The sequence below is a fragment of the Chrysochloris asiatica genome, unplaced genomic scaffold, assembly GCF_000296735.1.
Source record: "Chrysochloris asiatica unplaced genomic scaffold, ChrAsi1.0 scaffold00001, whole genome shotgun sequence".
Lineage (NCBI taxonomy): Eukaryota > Metazoa > Chordata > Mammalia > Afrosoricida > Chrysochloridae > Chrysochloris > Chrysochloris asiatica.
In genome coordinates, this window is record NW_006408519.1 from 29,983,304 (window position 1) to 30,004,834 (window position 21,531).

General features: G+C 42.6%; 1 protein-coding gene across 1 annotated transcript in view; it reads left to right on the forward strand.

Moving 5' to 3' along the window:
* The window catches only part of WDYHV1 (WDYHV motif containing 1), a 35,791-nt gene extending 14,658 nt beyond the window's left edge, over positions 1–21,133 (forward strand). Inside the window, exons 2-6 of the mRNA XM_006830834.1 lie at positions 3,696–3,795; positions 4,610–4,660; positions 9,234–9,382; positions 15,974–16,098; positions 21,024–21,133. Coding sequence (XP_006830897.1) covers positions 3,696–3,795; positions 4,610–4,660; positions 9,234–9,382; positions 15,974–16,098; positions 21,024–21,133 — 535 coding nt within the window. The remainder of the gene's footprint in view (positions 1–3,695; positions 3,796–4,609; positions 4,661–9,233; positions 9,383–15,973; positions 16,099–21,023) is intronic.
* Positions 21,134–21,531: the final 398 nt, after the last annotated feature.

The window sequence follows — 21,531 nt, forward strand, 5'->3', positions numbered from 1 at the left end:
TGTCTAAAATAGGAGAGATGAAATCTTGTCATCCTGGCTTCCAAAGAGCACTCTGGTTGTGCTTCGTCCAACACAGATGTGTTTGTTCTTCTGGTAGTCCATGGTACTTTTACTATTCTTCTCCAACATCATCACTCAAATACAGCAATTCTTCTGCAGTCTTCCTTATTCACTGTCCACTTTCACATGCATATGAAGCTATCGAAAATACCATGGCTTGGGTCAGGCGCACATTAGTCCTCAAACTGACATCTTTGCTCTTCAGCACTTTAAAGAGGTCTTGTGCTGCAGATTTGCCTACTACAATACATTGTTCGACTTTCTGACTGCTGCTTCCATGAATATTGATAGTGGATCTAGACAAAAGGAAGTCTTTGACAACTACAATTTTTTTCTCTATTTATATGGATGTTGTTTATTAGTCCAGTTGTGAGGACTTTTGTTTTCTTTACATTGAGGTATAACCCATACTAAAGACTGTGGTCTTTGATCTTCATCAGTAAGTATTTTAAACCCTCTTCATTTGCAGCAAGCAAGGTCATATCATCTGTATGTCACCAGTTGTTAATGAGTCTTCCTCTAATCCTTATACCATATTTTTCTTCATATATACCGGCTTCTTGGATTATTGGCTCAGCATACAGATTGAATAAGTATGCTGAAAGAATACAACCCTGTCACACACCATTCAGTGTCCCCTTATTCTGTTCAAACTACTGTCGCTTGGTTTATGTATAGGTTCTTCATGAGCAATACTCAGTCTCTGCAATGTGGTCCTTAGAGTGTTAGGATGTACACAGTGAAAAATCTTTGCACAGTCAATAAAGCACAGATAAACCTCTTTCTGGTATTATCTGCTTTTAGCCCAGATCCATCTGACGTCAAAAGTGATTGCCCTCGTTCCAACTCCTCTCATCTGAATCTGGTTTGAATTTTTGGAAGTTCCCTGTGAATGTATGGTTGTAGTCACTTTTGAATTATCTTTAGCAAACTTTTACTTGTATGTGATATTAATGATATTGTTGGATGGTTCCCACATTCCGTTGGGTCACCTGTCTTTGAAATGTACACAAATATGGATCTCTTCCAATCAGTTGGCCAGGTAGCTGTCTTCCAAATTTCTTGACATAGTTGAGTGAGTGCCTCCAGTGCTGCCTCAGTCTGTTGAAAGATACCAGTTTGTATTCCATCCATTCCCGGAGCCTTACTCTTTGTCAGTACCTTCGATGTCACTTGGACTTCCTTCACTGCCATTGGCTCTTGATCATAACGCTGTCTCTTGAAATGGTTGAACACTGACCTTTTCTTTTTGGTACAGCGACTCTGTATTCCTTCCATCTTCTTTTGACGCTTTCTGCATCATTCAGTATTTTGCCCAAAGAATCCTTCAGTCGAGCCTTGAATTTTTTCCTGAGTTCTCTCAGCTTGAGCAATGTTGAGTGTGATCTCTCTTTTGATTTTCTAACTCCAGATCTTTACACATTTCCTTTGGTGGTACAAATGGTTCATGTCAATCTGGTTCGAGCCTAGCCAGTGTCACCAAGGAAGAAAGGTCCAATAATGTGCTCCCCTAGAGAGCTGTAGGCCGGAAAACCCTGTGGACCAGTTCTGTTCTGATACATGTGATGTCACCATGAGTTGGAAACCATTCAATGGCATTTGAATGAATTTGTTGTTTCTTTTTGGTTTACTACTTGTTTCATGCCTTGACACAGTAATTGCTGCTCTTCCCTATTCCATGCCATTTTGAAGTAGTCAGCAGCAATCTCTGGTTATTGCCACGACTACATGTTTTCCTTAAGGTTTCTTAGGTATTTTGGAGAAAAGCATAACAGTAGGAGAGAAATACAGAACCCTAACTTTGGTATCTCAAGAGTCGTGTTGAGCATTGAGATCAGGTATATAAGGCCAAGAAGTGTGCATTGAAAAGAGTGCCTCTTGTCATAAAGCGGTGAGGGTCCTCAGTGCGCTTGGTGTCTGGCTTCATTTTCACATAGCAGGCGATAGATGACAGGAAGCTGGGTTCTGACTGACTGAATCATGGCTTGTGTTTCAGAGTGTGCGTGTGACTCATTTTGAGCAAAGGTGCAGTGTGACTCGTTAGAAAAGATGGGGAACTGGAGACGGAACTGCGCATGCTACCAGCAGGGGCTGTGACTGCCTGTGCCTGGGAGCAGGGCTGTGACGCTGCTCACTGGGGCATAGTGGTTGGCACTGCTTCACTCAGGTGGCTTCTGACCACTGTGCCGAGGGCCTGGGGCCGAGGCATAGCAAGCAGTGGCTATTGGGTTTGTTCGGACTCCTGGTGACCCTGTGTGTGTCAGGATCGAACTGCAGGGTTTTCAATGGTTGATTTTTGTCAGATCCACATCACCAGGGCTTTCTTCCTCCCTGGCCTGTGGGTGGACTTGGACCTGCAGCCTTTTGGTTAGCAGTTGAGTGTATGAACGGCACCACCGAGGGTCTCCATAGGAAGACAAAGTCCAGCTCAGCATGAAAAAGGCAGAACCTCTGCTTTGCTGTGGCTGAAGTTTCTCATGCACAGGACTCCCTCCAGATGGTCTCTGGACACACCTTATGCCTGGTCTTGACCCTTTCCAGCCAGGAGGCCTTCTCCTCAAACACCCTCTAGGCCCAATTCCTAAGGGTAGCAGGGAACCAATGTTAGCTGAGTTTTATTATGTGTTTACAATATGTAGTTAATAAACCCATTTTGCAGATGGAAAAAGAAAATACTCAGAGAGGTCAAGATGTTCAAAGCTTCTTACCTTGTAAGTGACTGAATTGGATTTCCAGCTGTAGCTGAAGATTCCCTAGAGACTTTCTATATGTTGTTGTTAAGTGCCATTGAATCTGTTTCAATTCATTGCATCCCTGTGTAGGGTTTCCAAGGAGCAGCTGGTGGATTTGAACTACTGACCTTGTGGTCTGTCAGTGCTGATCCTACAGCGCCACACCTGGAATCCAGTTGTTAAGTGCCGTCAAGTCTGTTCCAACTCACAGCGGCTCTGTATAGGGTTTCCACAGAGCGGCTGGTGAGCTTGAACTACCAACCTTGTGGTTCACATCGACCTTGCAGTCGTCCAGCGCATTAACCCACAGTGTCACACCAAGATTCCTGACATAGCATTTTATTGGTTGTAAAATTTCTACACATTATCAAGCACTGCTCCTGGAGGTGACCTGTGTGTCTGGAGTGGTGTGCATGCGTAGGATAGTTTGCATAGCAGCGTGTTTGTTTAAGACTTAGAAGAGATACCACCAGAATTCTCCTTAGAAGTGAGGATGCAGAGACTTCAGGTTGCTTATTTTGTACACATCTTCAGGAAGACCAATCACTAAGAAAGGACAATATGGCTGGTAAAGTAGCGGGTCAGCAAGAAGGAGGAAAGTTGCCCGTGATGTGAGTTGGTATAACAGCTAAAACAATGAACTTAAACCTATCCAAGTCATGAAGATGGCACAGAACCGGGTAACGTTTTATTTTGTTACACCCAAGCTTACACCATGAGGTGGAACCCACTCAACGACTAACAAATGGTAGTTTGTTGGGTCGATTTTTGAGACAGTTCGTACATTAACTAGTGTTTTTCTCTGGACTTTTCTGTGGCAACATTGGTCTTTTTGTTTCAGTTTGAAAGACGCAAAGAACATTCTCTCATAATGATATTGATTAAGCAATTGTTTTATTTCAGTGAAGAAAATATTTGGAAGCTCTGTGAATACATCAGAAATCACGATCAGTATCCTTTAGAAGAGTGTTACGCTGTCTTCATATCTAATGAGAGGAAGATGGTAAGTTGACTGAGGGATTGCAGAAAGAAAAGCTGAGGTTTAGGATGGTGTCGGAGCTAAATGAAGCATGGATTTAGTACTGTTCTAACATGTGCTTTAGAAAAGTTCAGAAACACTTTAGAGTTTGTTTTTGAATGAGATTTTTTTCCTTACAGGGCACAGTTGAGTCAGAAGAGTTTAGTCCCTTATTTGTAGGTAAGGAAATACCTGATGCTGTATATATACAGACTAAGTCCCTTCCCTTAGACATTCATTTAGAGCTCTTTAGGTGTTTACATTAGAGCCATACTTTCAGGTTTGAAGTAAAGAATTTTCTCTGGAGTTCAAACAGAACTACGGTAAGTTTAGGGGAAGTATTTGTTTAAAGATGTAAGCCCTTCTTAATTCGTGGAGCACTTTTGCAAGCATCATCTCATTTGCTCCTACTGGAAATCCTGTGAAATAGGTAGGACTCAGACACCCTTCTCTGTTTATGGATGAGGAAATCGAGGCACAGGGAGGGCCATTGATGGCCAGCTTCAACCAGCGGCAGACCCCAGGAATAATTAAGTAGGAATGCAAGACTTGAACTTGTCCTGTCACCTGACTCGTAGTTCAGTGTCCTTCCTACTCTCGAAAGAACATCATGAAAGGAATTTTTGCTGTTGCGAGCTTTCATGGTTAAGGACACTCGAGAGTATTTGGATTTCTTTATTCTTCAGCCTTGATGGCTGGTTGCTTACACATATTTCATTTCTCATTTACATATTGACATAAAGAATTTATTGGTGACTTAAGGAAAGCTGTAACTCATGAAAGCTATTGTCTTTCCTAGATTCCTATTTGGAAACAACAGACGAGACCTGGAGATGGACCTGTGATTTGGGTAAGACGGCCAATGCAGTGCCTGTGGGCATTCTTGCCTGCCACCCTGAGTGGTCTTTATGTTTTGGTGAGCAGGGCAGCAGAGAAAAGCTGTGCTAATTATTACTAAATTAGTCTTATGAGCATAGAGATGATTTGGTGTAAGGTCGAAGCAGTTACAGGAATGATTGTTTAACTTTATGTTTGAAATTATAATGGGAGTGATTTCCATGGCTGATGATTTATCTGTGATCTCACTGAACTGTATACTGCAAGGTTGGCGGTTTGAGCCCACCAGCTGCTCTGTGGGAGAAGACAAGGCTTCAGAAACCCTCTACAGGTTGCGATGAGTCAGACCAACTTGATGGCTGAGGGTTTGATTTTTTTGAGACTCTTACCCAGTCATCACTGGCAAGAACTTTGGAATCATCTGGAGTCCACGTTGGAATCATCTAGAGGCTGTTAAAAGTCAAGATTCCTATGCAGTAGCTCTGGAGAGGAGCTTGTGCGCTGTTGGTGATGCAGTGGTACAATCCTCGCCTTCCGTACGGGAGTGCCGGGTTTGATCCTGGACAATGGGCCTCATGTCCAGCCACTACCTGTCTGTCTGTCTGTGGGCAGTGGTTTCTGTGCTGCTGTGATGCTGAGTGGGCTGGAGCCGATCTTCTGGGCTGAGGTGGACAACTTGTGGTCTACTTACAAAAACCAGTGACTGAACCCTGTAGATGACAGTGGTCGATCTGCTACCAATCCTGGGGATGGCACAGTGTTACCTTCTGTTGTGCATGGGGTGGCTATGAGTCAGCTGACTCGACAGCACCTAACAACAACAACAACAACAACAACAACAACTCACCCCTGCTGCAGACTGGCTGCCCCAGCAGTCATCCTGCCTGCTGAAATGCCCCTGAAATGGGCTGGAAAAGGACCTGTGTTCTTGTCATCTCTGCGCAGCAGCGCATGGTGGCTTAGGGTGGGGAATCCTGTTGTAAGAAGTCTCTCTTACCCCAGGTCAGTTTGTCTGCCTTGCTGGGTGGGAAATGGGTTGGCAACAGGGTATAAGTCACAGTGCCTGCAGGAGCAGGTCACCATATAATTGGATGTCCTGCCTCCTAACCCCACCTGAAGTCACCTCCGTTCAGCTCCCCCTTGGGCCCTGGAGGCGAGCCAGAATGTAGGCCTGCTCACCCTTAAGCTCCCCACTCACTCCTCTGGGAGCTCTTGGAAAGTGAGGACTTAGTCATGTTTTTTTTATCGCTGTATCTGCAGTTAAATGGCACAGTTTCCTACAAATAAAAAGAATTCTAAAGTTCCTGTCAGCGCAGACTAGATAAGTCTCAAAAAAAATCTAACCCTCAGCCATCAGGTACATTGATTTCGACTTATAGCAATCCTCTAAGATAGAATGGAACTGTTCCTTAGCGTTTCAGGGACTTGAAAAAGAACAGTAGCTGTAATATGAGGCAGAAGGTGTTCAGAGAGAAACGAATTTTGAAGAAAGAAGAGATTACTTCTGGTAGGGTAGGGGAAGGTCAGAAGTAGACTGGTGAGGAGAAAACACTCGAACCTAAGGTTGAGAGATGGGTTTAGGGAGATCGGTTGCAGGCAAAGGGACTAAGTGGAGCCCTGCGGAAGGAAACGGGTTGTTGGAAGGGAAGCCCTGCTTCTGTGCATCTGTCTGGAGGTCAGGATGCAGTAACGAGAGCAGAGGGAGTAAGCATTCGTCTCTGATACTATTTCTGCTTTCCTAAGATCGACTGGAGCTAAGGTAGAGCTGGAGTTGGATGAAGCACTTTAAGCTCAGATGGTACATCATCCTTAGTCCCAGTTGATTTTCTTTTTCCAGGGTTTTTGTGGGGGCTCAAGTGAAATACCTATCACTTGAGAAAGTGCTTTGTAAACTCAAAAGTCCTAGAGAATTGGAAGCTGGTGGCAGGAATGTTGTTAGAGTGAAGTGTGTATCTTACACTGCTGTTACTTTCTTCTGACGAGTTCAGAGCCCCAGAGACTGCTCTCCTCTCCCTTGATTGTTGTTGTGAAGTGCCATCAAGTCGGTTCTGACTCATAGCGACCAGTATACGGCTTCCTAGGAGCGGCTGGTCAGTTTGAACTACCGACTTGTGGTCAAGTGTTTTATCTACAGCGCCACACCAGGACTCCTGTCCCTTGATGTTATTGTTGTTATTAGGTGCCATTGAGTTGGTACTGACTGATAGTGACCCTGTGCACAACAGAATGAAACACTGTGTGGTCCTGGGCCGACCACACAATTGTTGCCACGCTTGAGCCCATTGATGCTGCCACTAGGCCAGTCCATCTCGCTGGGGGTCTTCCTCTTTTTCTCTGACCCTGCACCTTACCCGACATGCTATTTTGATAAGCTCCTGATAATCTTTGGCAGCTGCAGCAGATGGTAGTCTGGGAGTGAGACTGAACGCACCACACGTGTGAGAGAGCCACATGGAGAAGCGGTCGTTGTCGGGCTCCCTTAATGGCTGTAGATTAGGGTGTGGCTGCCTTTTTATTTTTAAATTATTTTTTTCCTTTAGATTATTAAAGTAGTGTAGTACAGAAATATAATAAACGAGACATTACAAGCCTTTCTTCCTCTCTGCAGGCTGACCCTTGTTGTTGTTAAGTGCAATTGAACCGGTTCCAACTCATAGTGATACTGTGAAAGGTTTCTGAGGAGCTACTGGTGGATTTGAACCACTGACCTTGTGGTTAGCAGTCCAGTGCATATCCCACAATACCACACTCCTGAAAAGTCCCTTTTGGAAAACAAACTTATGGTGTGATAGAGACTGGTGGAATTCCCCCTATCTCCCACGGAGACTATGATCTTTAGATAGCTTTCAAGCCTGAAACAGAATCCACCCCTATGGTTTAACTTTCAGCTGAATGATGAAAGACCGACAAGGTGAACAGTAACACCAGGGAGGTATACACCCTGAAGAACAACCAACCATACGACATCAGAAAGGTAGCATTTGCTCAGAAACCCTGCGGGAAGGAATGCTGAGTGGAAGCAGGAAGCTCAGGGAGGAGAGTGAAGAGACCTGTTACACTGAGGAGATCGCAGCCAATGTCACAAACAATATGTGTATCAGTTGTTGTATGGAAAGTAATTTGCTATGTAAACTCTTCCAAGCCACAATAAGTAGTTCAACAAAAAATGTTCTTTAAAAACAACAATTTGGAGACTATTCTTGAACATTTTTCTCTGTATTCATGCATGTCCTCATGCTACGTGTAGGTAGGTTGTTTTAAGTGCCATGGAGTCGGTTGTGACTCACAGTGACCCTGTAGAGGGTTTCTGAGGCTGTCACTTGTTGCAGGAGCAGAAAGCCTCCTTTGTCTCCCACAGAGCAGCTGGTGGGCTGAAACTGCCGACCTTGTGGTTTACAGTCCGGTGCTTATCGTCTGGAGCCACCATGCTCCCTCATGCATAGGGCTTTTAAAAAATAATATTTAATAACTATTCTGCAGTTTGCTTTTTACATCCAACTATATAATGTAGATGTTTTTCCACTTTTCATATAAATTTGCCTAATTCTTTTAGGAGCTGCATAGTCCATTAGAGGATTGTATCACTGTTTATGACCCATTCTCCTCTTGATGGACCTACACGTGTTACTGTATTTTCATGATGAAGCAGCGCTGCAGTGATTTCATTGTATCTGTACCTTTACTAGCATACAGACATTTTTCTGTAGGGTCGATTCTTACAGGTAAAATTGCTGGGTCAGAGGGTCTTCATTTACTCTATCTGAGCATTTCCATTATTTATTTAATCCTTCCTTGTCACCGCTTAGTCTATTATCAAGGTTTTGTGTTTGCTTTATTTTATTTTGCTGTTAGGTTGTTGTATGCTCTTAAGTCAGTTTCAACTCATAGTGACCCACTGGACTGCTAACCACAAGGTTGGCAGTTCAAACCCACCAGTTGCTCCTCGGAAGCCCTATACAGGTTTGCTATGAGTCAGAACTGACTCGACAGCACTTAACACCAACAATAACAAGGCAAAGTAGAACTGCCCCAGAATGTTTCCACGCCTACGATATTTACGGACGTAAACTATCACGTCTCTCTCCCTCAGAGCAGCTACTGAGTTTGAACTGTTGAACTTTTGGTTAATAGCCAAATGCTTAACCATTACATCACCAGGGTTCCTTTTTGATGTTAAAAAGAAGGTTGTATTAGTCTTGTATCTGGTTTTCATAATACATATGACATTCTTGAAGGTCATAATAATGGTAGAGATCTTGCCTTCTGTGCAGGAGACGCAGCTTTCATTTCCAGCCAGTGCACCTTGTCTCTGTCACTGGAGGCTTGTGTGTTGCATGGTGTTGAACAGGTTTTAGCGGAGCTTCCAGACAAAGACGAGGAAGAAAAACCTGGTGATCTATTTTGATCTACTTCTGAAAACCAGCCACTGAAAGCCTTATGGATCACAGCCATCTGATCTTGTCACACATGGGGTTGCCAGGAGTGGGGAATCCTGCCAGACAGCAGCTAACAATAGCATTATTACTGCATCTTGGCTTTCACCCTCATAAAACAAGTTGTTTAACTTCAGCAACTTTTACTTCTAGGATTACCATGTTATTTTGCTTCATGTCTCAAGTGGAGGACTGAGCTTCATTTATGATCTTGATACTGTCTTGCCATTTCCTTGCCCCTTTGAAACTTACGTGAAGGCTGCCTTCAAGTCTGATGATGACATTCATCCACAGTTTAGAAGGTGAGAGCATTCTGAGTGGGTTTGCTTGTTTTCTGAAGATCTGATGGCTAGACAGAGTTTTTTACATTTGTTTTTTAAAAATCGTTTGTCTTTGCATCACTATTGAGTTGATATTTGAGAATGATTTGCTCCGTAGAAAAATTGCAAGGTTTTAAAGCTTTAAGTGTGCGCCATTATATAAAAGCAAGATCAGCGGTTCAAACCTACCAGGCACTCCTTGGAAACCCTGTGCAGTGTTGCTGAGTCAGAACCGACTCGATGGCACATAACAACAGTAATACAAAAGGTTGGTAGTCACTTAAAAACTGTCTGATGAGATCTCAGAAATTTTCTTCCAGGCATGTTGGAAATTTCTCTCAGACTCTTGTCTGTGGGGGAAATGTTTTGCACCAGTCAAATTGAGAGGGTTTTATGCACGTGATTAGTAAACCCTCTTCCCTATTTGCTATAGAGGAAATAAAGGTGATCATATAGATTTTGGCTTCTTTGTAGTGTATAGGAACTTTGTATTCGTTTCTCAAAGCATACACTAAATAACATAATGATACGTATTTGTTGTTGGCGGCCCTGTATAATAAGGTTTTCTGAGAAGCATCAGGGGAGTTTGAACCACCGATTTTGAGGTTCAAACTGACCTATGATAGAGTGCTTATTCTAAAGCACCATATCAGGATGGCAATGTATATTTAAGAACATATATGTATGTTACATAATATTAGTGGTGTTAAGTGCCGTTGAGGTGGTTCCAACTCATAGCAGCCCTGTATAGGGTTTCCAAGGAATGACTGGTGGGTTTGAACTGCTTACCTTGTGGTGAGTAGTCAGTGCTTATCCTACAGCATCACACCAGAACTCCATATTGTATAATGTTGTTGTTAAGTACTGTCGAATTGGTTCTGACTCATAGCCACCCTGTATAGGATTCCCAAGGCTTTTTAAATTTTGTGGGAGCAGAAAACTTCACCTTTCTCTTGTAGAGTGACTGGCGGGCTTGAACTGCGGACCTTGTGGTTCACAGTCCACTGCTTATCCTATGAAGGCACCACAATCCCCATATTGTGTAATTGTTGTTAAGTATCGTCACGTTGATTCCAATTTGTAGCGACCTTGTATAGGGTTTCCAAGGAGTGGCTGGGAAGTTTGAACTGTCAACCTTGTTGTTTAAACAGACCTTGTGGTCCAGTGCTTTAGCCCACAGCGCCGTACCAGGATTCCATATTGTATAATTGCTGTTGTTGTTGTTGTTAAGTGCCATTGAGTCAACTCCGACTCTTAGCGACCCAGGTGTCTGAGGAGTGACTGATGAGTTTGAATCGCTGCCTTTGTGGTTCAAACCAACCTTGCAGTCCTGTACTTACCTACAGAGCCACACCAGAAGTCCCACATCGTATACTGGGTGTAAATGAGTACAAAGCATATAGCATATAATGTATTACATAGCATATGCTTTTGGAATATATATGTAAAATGTATTACTGCATCATACTGTTAAGTGCCATCGAGAGGAATGCTTGGTGGGTTTGAACTGCCAGCCTTTTGGTTAGCAGTCCAGTGCTTATCCTACAGTGCCACACCAGGACTCTTGGATCATAGATCCATCATGCTGCTGTAGTTGAGTACCGTTGAGTCGGTTGGTTCCAACTCATAGTGACCCTGTATAGGGCTTCTGAAGGGCAGCTGGTGAGTTTGAACATCTAACCTTGCAGTTCAAACCGACCTTTCCAGTCTAGTGCTTTCTCCTACAAGGCCACAACAGGACTCCATCCAGCATACTAGCTAGAGGGCTTCCAAAATTCATGGAAAACTGGAATGAAAAGATAATGGAATTTTTCCATGAACTTTTTGAGGCCCCCTTGTATAATATGCTCTCGGAAGAATATTTATTATGTTATATATTGTTTTATCTAATGCAGCACTGTAGGATAAGCACTGGACCACAAGGTTGGTCTGAGCCTCAAGATTGGAGGTTCAAACCCACCAGTCGCTCCTTGGAAATCCTATGCAAGGCTGCTATGAGTCAGAACTGACTTGAGGGCACTTAACAACAACATCTACAATTTAAACACACACGCACGCGCACACACACACGCACACACACGCACACACACGCACACACACATATGTGCTTTAGGAGGCGCTCCATAGTGTACTGTTACTCATTAAGGTTATTTTTTGTGACGCCGTATTCAGTCCCAAAGAGCTGCCACACACATGCTTTGCAGGTTACAGCAACCAGTTTGGTGCTGCTGTGGGCCCTCGCGTGTGTAGGGAAATGTGAATATTATGCCATTACTAATAATTTAAAGTTACAGGAAATGAGGAAGGGCACGTGTGTGTATATGTGTGTTATCTTCTCTTAATGTTTTCTTTGTCTTTTGTGTAAAGGAGGGATAGGAATTGGCTGTGGATAAGCACTGGACTGCAAGGGTGGTTTGAATTGCAAGGTCGGTGGTTCAAATCCACCAGCTGCTCCTCAGAAACCCTATACAGGGAATCTTTGGGTCAGAACCGACTCAACGGCACTAAACAACAACAACATAGTTACAAGGGGGCTACAAAAGGTTTGTGAGAAAACGGAATGCAAGGATAATGGAATTTTCCCTTGAACGTTTGGAAGCTCTCTCGTGTACGACTTGGTTTGAGGAAACCAGACTGAAGTGGAGGATGTTGAGATGAACAGTTTTACAGACTTGTCCCAGCACCAGCCACTAGGCTCAGTTTTTCAGGAAGTTTCCTGAGCTTTGGGCTGAGCTCACCAACTTTGTTCCCCTTTCTTTCTGAGCTCTTGGTGCCATTATCCCAGGAGCTCTAGTTCTCATTGTGTTACAAAAAAAGCAGCTCCTTTGAAGTGAGTGTGAGGACCAGAGTTATGTATGTGGGTATGTTGTAGTGCCTCTTGGGGGATTGACAGGCAGACACTTATTTGTTACATACTGATCTTTTTAAGTAACAAGTGCCTGCCCGTAGTAATTGTGATCCTGAGTGGCCTCTTTGAATCCATTATCAAGGACAGGAGTATGGTTTCTAGGATCTGTTATGTACATTTAACACTGTGATTGATGGAGCTTTGTTAAATTGTGTTGTGGGTGTTGTCAAGTCAGTTCTGAGTCCTAGTGAACCCATTTGACATAGTAGAACTGACACTGTAGGGTTTGACAGACTCTACGGGGTTAGACATCCAGGCTTTTCTCCCGCAGAACCACTGGGTGGGTTTGAACTGTCAGCATTTTGGTTACTTAAGTGCTTACCATTGTTCCACCAGGAAGAGCACAGCATAGAAAACCCTATGGAGCCGTTTCACTTTATCACAGAATCTAAATCAACCTGATGACAATAACATTAGATTGTAAACAGGGTAGAAAGACTCCCAAAGGCCATAGAAATAAAACATGCAAATTAAAATCTTAATTGCCTTATACCCAAAACTGGAGTTGCAAAGCTTGTGTAACAGGCCCCTAGTGGAACTTGTGGTCTTGGAGTTGGAGGAAGCGAGCATTAACCTCACTCTAGGGGACCATCACGAGATGGCCAGATAGCCACAGCCAGATGTGTGGTTAGAGTCAAAACAGAGAAAGATGAATAGAGGGTTCAGTAAAGTGTCCCGAACTCTGATGGGGTGGACACTTTGGGGGATCAGAGCAGTCTTTCCACCACATGACTTGCTGACTTTTGAATTTGGTGGGAAATTTAAACACCTACAAAGGCACAATACCTGCTACTTTCCATGCATCCTGCCTCATTTGCTAATAATTTCTGGCTAGTTCTTCTTGCTTCTATAATCTAAACCACTGTCCCCTACCCCCTGACATAATTTCATTTGTAAGTATTTCATATATATTTATTTTAAAATGAGGTCTTTTTAATGAACCATAAACACAGTTCTGTTGCCGTGCCAACCGATGAGCAGGATTTGTTAGTATAATAAAAAAAAAACTTGGAAAGGATACTCAGAATCACTGTAGCAAAAAGAAATGGTTGATGTTCAGCCATTTCAAGAGGTAGCTTGTGGTCAAGAGCCAATGATACTGAAGGAAGAAGTCCACTCTGCACTGAAGGCATTGGCAAAGAAAAAGGCTCCAGGAATTGATGGAATGCAAATTGAAATCTTTCAACAAACTGAGGCAGCATTGGAGGCACTCACTAAACTATGTCAAGAAATTTGGAGGAGAGCTACTTGGTCAAATGATTGGAAGAGATCCATATTTGTGCCCATTCCAAAGAGGTGACCCAATGGAATGTGGAAGTCATGGGACAATATCACTAATAACACATGCAAGTGAAATTTTGCTAAAGTTAATTCAAAAACAGCAGCAAAAGTATAGTTCATTGTAAGGGAACTGCCAGAGCGTTAAGCCAGATTCAGACTCAGATGTGAAATGAGGGAAATCGTTGCTCATGTCAGATGAATCTTGACTGAAAGCAGAGAATACCAGAAAGGTGTTCACCTGTGCTTTATTGACTATGTAAAGGCTTTTGACTGTGTTCATCATGGCAAGCTGTGAACCACATTGCAGAGGAGTAGTATTCCAGAACGCTTAGTTGTGTACGTGAGGACTTTGTACATAGACAAAGCAGCAGTAGTTTGAACAGAACAAGGGGACACTGAATGGTTTAAAATCAGGAAAGGTGTGTAGCAGGGTTGTAGTCTTTCACCATACTTACTCAATTTGTATGCTGAGCAAATTATCTGAGAAGTTGGACTATATGAAGAAAAACATGGCATAAAGATTGGAGGTAGACTCATTAACAACTTGTGATATGCAGATGATGCTTGCTAAAAACAGAGAGAACTTAAAATATTTACTGGTGAAGATCAAAGACCACAGCCTTTTATATGGGTTGTACCTCAATGTAAAGAAAAGAAAAATCATCACCATTGGATCAGTAAATAACATTATGATAAATGGAGAAAAGATTGAAATTGTCAAGACTTCATTTGCTTAGATCCACTATGAATACTCATGGAAGCAGCAGTCAAGAAATCAAACAATGTATTATACTGGGCAAATCTGCTACACAAGACCTCTTTAAAGTGTTCAAGAACAAAGATGTCAGTTTGAGGACTAAAGTGTACCTGACCCAACCATAGTATTTTTAATAGCCTCATATGCTTGTACAAGTTGGAAAACCATAGAATTGATACAGCTGAATTATGGTGTTGGAGAAGACTATTAAAAGTACCGTGAACTTCTGGAAAAACAGACAACTCTGTTGGAAGAAACACAATCAGAATGCTCTTTGGAAGCTAGGATGATGGGACTTTGTCTCTCACACTTAAGACATGTTGTCAAGAGGGACTAGCTCTTGGAGAAGGATATAATGCTAGGTAAAGTGGAAGGTCAATGAAAAAGAGGAAGACCCCCCAAACAAGATGGGTTCAAACTGAACGATGATTGTGAGGGTGACTGAGGACCGGGCAGTGTTTCTCATTCTGTTATGCATAAGGTTGCTATGAGTCGTAATCGACTCTAGGCGGCATCTGGCACCTAACAACAATAGCTGTTGTTTCTTCTATAATCTAAGCCACCATACCCCAGATATCATTTCATCTTTAAGTATTACATATACATTAAAGTGAGGTCTTTTTAATGAAATATGGACACAATTCCATTAAGAAATGAGCAGGATTCCTTAGTATCATCAAATAACCAGCCTGAATCACTTTTGATGTCTTCAGTTAATAACAAAAAATTTTTGCTTCAATTGAAATTCTCCAAAACGGAAAACAGAATTGTGAAAAACGGATTTTTGTTGTTGTTGTTGTTAAGTGCCATTGAATCAATTCCGTCTCATAGTGACCCTGTATTGGGTTTCCAAGGAGCAGCTGGTGAGTTTGAACTGCTGACCTTGCAGTCTAGTGCTTATGAGGAGTCATTTTTGATTGAAGGATATTAATCACATTATAACAAGGCTTATTGAGCACTTGCTGTGTGCCGCGCGTCATCCTAAATGCTTTCCATATGTTACAGTAGTTCATCTTCCCAGCAGCTCTCGGGACAGCTCCTCTCAGTAAGCCCATTTTGTAGAGGAGAAAATTGAGTCACAGACAGCTTAAAAACATGCCCAATCTACTAACTGATAGACTCACTCATACAGTTTAACTGTGCAACTAACTCTTGGTTTTAGTTGTTTGTTTTCAATTTGTCTGTCTCTGGTTGAGTTTTACTGTTGTTGTCAGCTGTTTGAAATATTTATCAGTGAAATTTACTAGAAATGGGTGAAATGGGCAATTGGGGAAACTGGCAAAGTATATATTTCAAACCCCTTAAGATTCATAGAGCCAAGGATTTCACTGGGTCATTTCCCAAGGCTTCGTTAACAGATAGTAAAGCCACATTACACATAGAACACAGGCGTCCTGGTGTGGCGCTGTAGAATAAGGCCTGCGCTGCTAACCATGAGGTTGGTAGTTCAAACTCACTAGCTACTTCTTAGAACCCCTATGCAGGGTCACTGTGAGTCAGACTCACTTGACAACACATAACAAAAGAATTTAAGTATATACACTTTGAAAATGAGCCCATGTAAACATGGAGCTAGAATTTCAATATGTCACTTCCCTAATCTAAGTGTGTGTTGATGTATTGGCAGGAAATTTAGAGTGATCCGCTCAGATTTGTATTTGAAGCACTTTGCTTCTGACCGTTCTCACATGAAAGATTCCAGCGGGAACTGGAAAGAGCCGCCGCCACCATATCCCTGCATTGAAACTGGAGGTAAGCTGCGGGTTTCTTTCCAGGGGGGCTGCGGTCATGGTGTGTACAGGTCAACATGGTTTCTTACACAAGGACTGAAGTCGGGCTGTTCTTTGGATCAAAGTCCCTGAGTGGCAAGGAGGTTAAGAGGGGGGCCTAGTTCTGTATTTTTATTTACTTCTGAAACTGAAGCACAGAGACCAGGTCTGGCAGGCATAAGGACTTATAGGAGAGGAAAGGTGTTCAGGAGCAGAGCTTCATTGCTGCTCGGACACTGAATGTACCTACTGCCGGTAGTGGCACAGTGGTAGGTCTCACCTTTGAGGGAGACCCAGGTTTAATTCCTGGGAGCTCAAATGTAGCTACCACCCATCTGCCAGTGGAGGCTTGTGTGTTACCATGATGCTGAGCAGTTTTCAACAGAGCTTCCAGACTCAGATGGATGAGGAAGAAAGGCCTGGCAATATTCTGAAAATCAGCCAGTGAAAACCCTATGGATCACAGTGGTCTGTTCTGCAGCCAATCATGGGGATGGCACCGAACAGGACAGCGTTTTGTTCCATTGTGCTTGGGGTGACCATGTGCCAGGGGCCAACTTTATGTCAGTTACCAACAACATCCAGAGAGACAATGGACGTGTGCCATTTAACAATGGGACTAGTAGCACCTTACCATGGTGGAGTCTCATGTTGTGGAGATAAAACTTTCATGGGCATCCTTACGGTGTGTGATTGGTCCTGCATTTCAGGGAGGTGAGATCTAGCAGGGTTTACTGTACCGCTTATCTCATTTAAGTGCTTTTAGGCACCATTCCAATTTGTCATTTCTGAGATTCACAAAGATCAAGGGACGCTAACCTATCGCTATTGTTTGGCATCCATACGAATTGGAAACAATACACAGTTGTTAGTAATTCACAGCATTGCTGTCTGTTGCTGAGGTCATTCCATCACTGTAAGCTGTAAGTTGAGCCACTTCCCAAGAAAATAGGGGGGCTGTGTTAGTATCTCAGTAAGGAAGAAAGGAAAACACATGTTTGACATATCTGAAGGCAGTTCACACTAAAGAAGATTCAAACTCTTCTTTTCTAGGATCTCTGTGAAACGTTCTTTTAATGGACTTGCTTGTTGGTTCACCAACCTGCTTCTTCCCAGCTTTATTGTTAGAATTGGGACAGCTCTAGATTAGGCGGGGAACTGCATGGATCTGCCACGTCTCTCTGGTCACTAATGTTGCTATAACAGAAATACCACAAGGGGTGACTTTAACACATGGAATTTTATTTTCTCAGCGTTTTAGTGGCCAAACGTCCAAATCAGGGTCTTGGCCTCTGTGGGCCCCTCTACTTAGTTTCTGGTGTCTCTTGGCATTTCTTGGCTTGTAGATGGTTCCTCATATGGCATCTGTCAACCCTCTGTGTGAGTTTGTATTTATTCTGTTCTCTTTAGAAGTTTAGGACCCACCATACTTCCCAACAACCTCATTAATATAACAGAAGAAAACCTCTCATCTCAAACAGGGTCGTGTTTACAGATTCAGGGGTTAGGATGTCACCTTTTGGGTGCACACAATCCATAGTGACCTCTTAGTTTATCTCTTTTGTTATGTCTCTAAATTCATTCATCTGTTATATTAGCAATATGCTATGAATCCTGTCCAGTGTGTTTTTTTCTTCATTTTTACATGGTTTATTTAGTTTTTATTTATTCTATTTCTAGAAGAGTCAAGGGGGACTTATTTGCTCCCTGCCATTTATTTCTCTTGCATCATGTTCACCTTTTGGAATGTATGAAGCATAGTTACAGGAGCTGTCTTATGGCTCTTGCTGCAGTATCTGTGGCGTTTCTATTTTTTGCTGCTTGATTTTTTTTTTTTCCTCCTGGCATAGGTCATATTTTCCTGCTTCTTTGTGTGATTTATAACATTAGATGGGATGCTGGACTTGAAGGTTTTGTGTTGTGGTTGCTAGACTTTGAGACATTCTTAAAAACAGTGTCGGTTTTTGTCCTGGTGTGCAGTGAAATTCCTTAGACTCGGTTGCATTCTTTTGAGGCTTTCTTTTAAGGTTTTAAAGGAGCCCTGGTGGCGCAGTAGGTTAAATGGTGGGCAACTAACCCACCGATGACTAGTTTGAACCCACCAGCTGTTCCACGGAAGAAAGACAAGACACTCTGCTTCTGTGAAGATTGACAGCCTTGGAAACCCTATGGGGCAGTGCTCCTCTGACCTGTAGGGTTGCTGTGAGTTGTAGACGTGATGTCAGTAGGTTTATGCTTTTTAAGCACAAATTCAGAAAAGCCTTTAATATAGTGCAAATTTAGCCCCTTGTGAGGGATCTACCAAATGCCCGTGTGTTACAGCTTCTCTCCACTCTGGCTAGTGGGAAAATGAATTAGTTGAATGGGTTTGTTAGGTCTACTGTTTTCTGGTAAGGAGCCCCAGTAGCATAGTGGATAAGCCCTACCTACTAACCAGTACATTGGCAGTTCAAATCCACCAGCTACTCGGCAGGAGAAAGCTGTAGCAGTCGGCTCTGTAAAGATTACAGCCTTGGGAAGCCCTGTGGGTGCGGCACCTCTGTTCTGTCTTACAGGGTCACTATAAGTAGGTCACCAGGAAGTTTTAAGCTTTTTTAATAGAAGTTCAGAACAGCTTTTAATGTAGTGCTAACGGATCCCTGTGGAAGATCAGTGAAATGATCAGACCTGTGACTGGGAATCAACTCAATGACACTGGGTTTTTCTTTCTGGGGGTTCTGTCCCTGGCTTCAGGAAATGTCCTGTGCACACGATGATCGCTGCTTAGCCAGTAACTCAGTTCTAGGATCTCTGTGTGCCACTCCCTCCCTTCTATACACCTATCTCTGTGTCCTCAGCTCAGAGACATTGCTGTGCGGGGGCACCCATCTCTGCGCTATGGTCTGGAAGCTGCTCCTGGCGGTGAGCTGGGAGGGTTGTCGGTTCCCCAGGCTTGTTCCAGGTTTTTCAGGGATCACAAGGTGCTGCCTGTTGCCAGTGTGTGGAGACAGTTCCTTATATGTTTGGTCCCATTTTTCTCATTGTTTAGGGTGGGGTTGCAGGCGGTGCTGTAGGATAAAGCATTGGATTGGACTACAAGGCCGGTTTGAACTGCAGGACTGGTGGTTTAAACCTACCAGCCATTTCTTGGAAACCCTATACTGGGTCTCTAAGAGTCAGAACCGACTTGATGGCACTTAACAAAAATAGTGGTGGGGGGGTGGGGGTGAGGGGTGATTGTGCAGTAATAGTGGTGTTGGTGCCATAGTTCTGGGCAGGAGCAGGAGTCTGTATATTGTGTCTTAAAAAGTTTTAGTTAAAGTCGTATGTACAACCGTACAGAACAGTCGATCAGCCCTTTAATGGTTCCTGTCTCATGGTTAGTCTGGTTCATTTATGCCCCACCTCTCTCCCTGCTTTTACATTACTTTGAAGCAAATCCTGGATATGATCTCATTTTGCCTGTTAACATTTCAGCATGTATGTCTAAAACATAAGGATTTAGAAAAAAAATTTGAGCATGACCATAATGTTGTTGTTGTTAAGTGCCGTCGAGTCAGTTCCGACCCATAGCGACCCTGTACAGGGTTTCCGAGGGTGTAAATCTTTACGGGAGTAGAAAGCCTCATCTTTCTCCCGCAGACCATAATACCGTATCACATTAAAAATAAACAACAACTCAGAAAACCCTAAAGCAGTAATTTCTGAAAATTATCATATCTAGTCAGTAGTCAAGTTTTGATTGCTCATCAAGCCATAGTGTTTTTCCATGCAGTTGGTTTATTAGAGTTAGCATCTGCATAATCTGTGTATTACACTTGATTGACATACGTCTCCAGTCTTTTTAAACATAGAGAGCCCTGGTCAACTCTTATTTTTCTTTTCTTGTAATTTATTTGTTGAAGAAACTGGGAAATTTGTCCTTTAGGACTTCCCACAGTCTGGGTTTGCTGATCGTATCTCTGCTGCTTCCTTTGAATTTCCTGTAAATTGGTAGTTGAAGCCAATAAATTGGCAGTTTGATTAGTCATGCATTTCTTTCACTTAATTTTTATTTTGAAATAATTTTAGACTTAAATGGAAAATTTTTTCTAACAGTACAGAGTTCTTGTGTACCCTTCACTCATATCGCACTAACGTTACGTCTCATGTAACCACAGTACAATGATTGAATCCAGAACATTTACATAATACAGTGGTGTGATGCACTTCTGTGAACTAGCAAGGTCCCTAGATGTGCTGCAAATGGCTGTGATCAGCTGCTAACTGAAAGACGGGTAGTTTGAGCCCACCCAGCAATACTGTGGAAGAAAAGACCTGGCTTCCGTTAATATTCCCTAATCTTTTTCCAGTAGGATTTTACCAAGAAAACCGTATGGAACAGTCCTACTCTGCAGCACATGGGTTGCCATGTGACATTTAACAGCAGCTGTACAGCTTACTCAAATTTCACACGTTTTCCCACTAAGTTACTTTTTCCTGCTCCTGCTCAGGGTCCTATATTGGCATGTATTTGCCCTGACTTTTCAGTCTTCTCAAATCTGGGACAATTGTTATCATTATTATTTTGTCTTTCACGTTTACACTTTGTACTTTACACAAGGTCAGCAGTTCAAACCCAGTAGCTGCTCCTTAGAAACCCTATCCAGTGTCACTATGAGTCAGAGTTGACTTGATGGTACTAAACAGTAACAGTAACACTTTTGAAGAGTCTGATTATTTTGGAGCATGTCTCTCAGTTTCTTTTTGTGTATTGTTTTGTCATGATTCGATTGAAATTATATGTTTGGAGCAAGACTACCCAGAACTGATACTGTACCCTTATCTATTTGCATACGTTTCCCACCCTTTGGTCTAATGCATTGCTTTATTTTAGTGTTTGTTAAAAGTTGTATATTCAGAAGAAATTTCTTTCATTTATTTTTCTAGATTCCAAAATGAACCTGAATGATTTTATCAGCATGAATCCTGAGGTAGGCTGGGGAGCTATCTACACTCTGTCAGAACTTGTCCTTCGGTTTGGCAGTAAAAGCTACTGAACTTGACATCCGGATCTGAAACAGTGGAGGCCTCATTCTAGAACACAAACTTGCCATTCCTTCATTTAGGAGTGCAGTCATTATTATATATACCATTGGCTTGGAATTTTGGTTTCTGTTGTTAAATCAGTTGAGATAAAATATGAGTGAACACAAATATAATTTAACCAAATTAAAGACTTTTTTTTTTTTGGTATCTCAAGCTGCAACTTCAAATAGTATGTAGTTGCTGTTTCTACAAATCATTTGTTCGACCCTCTGACGACTTATGCTGGTGGTTACTTTGTGGTAGAGGTATGAACTTGGAGCCAGATCTCAGTATCTGTTCTGTGTGTTTCTCATCTTGCCAGCTCCACTGGAAATTCCTTGAGGGCAGGCCCATGATCCATCATCACTCT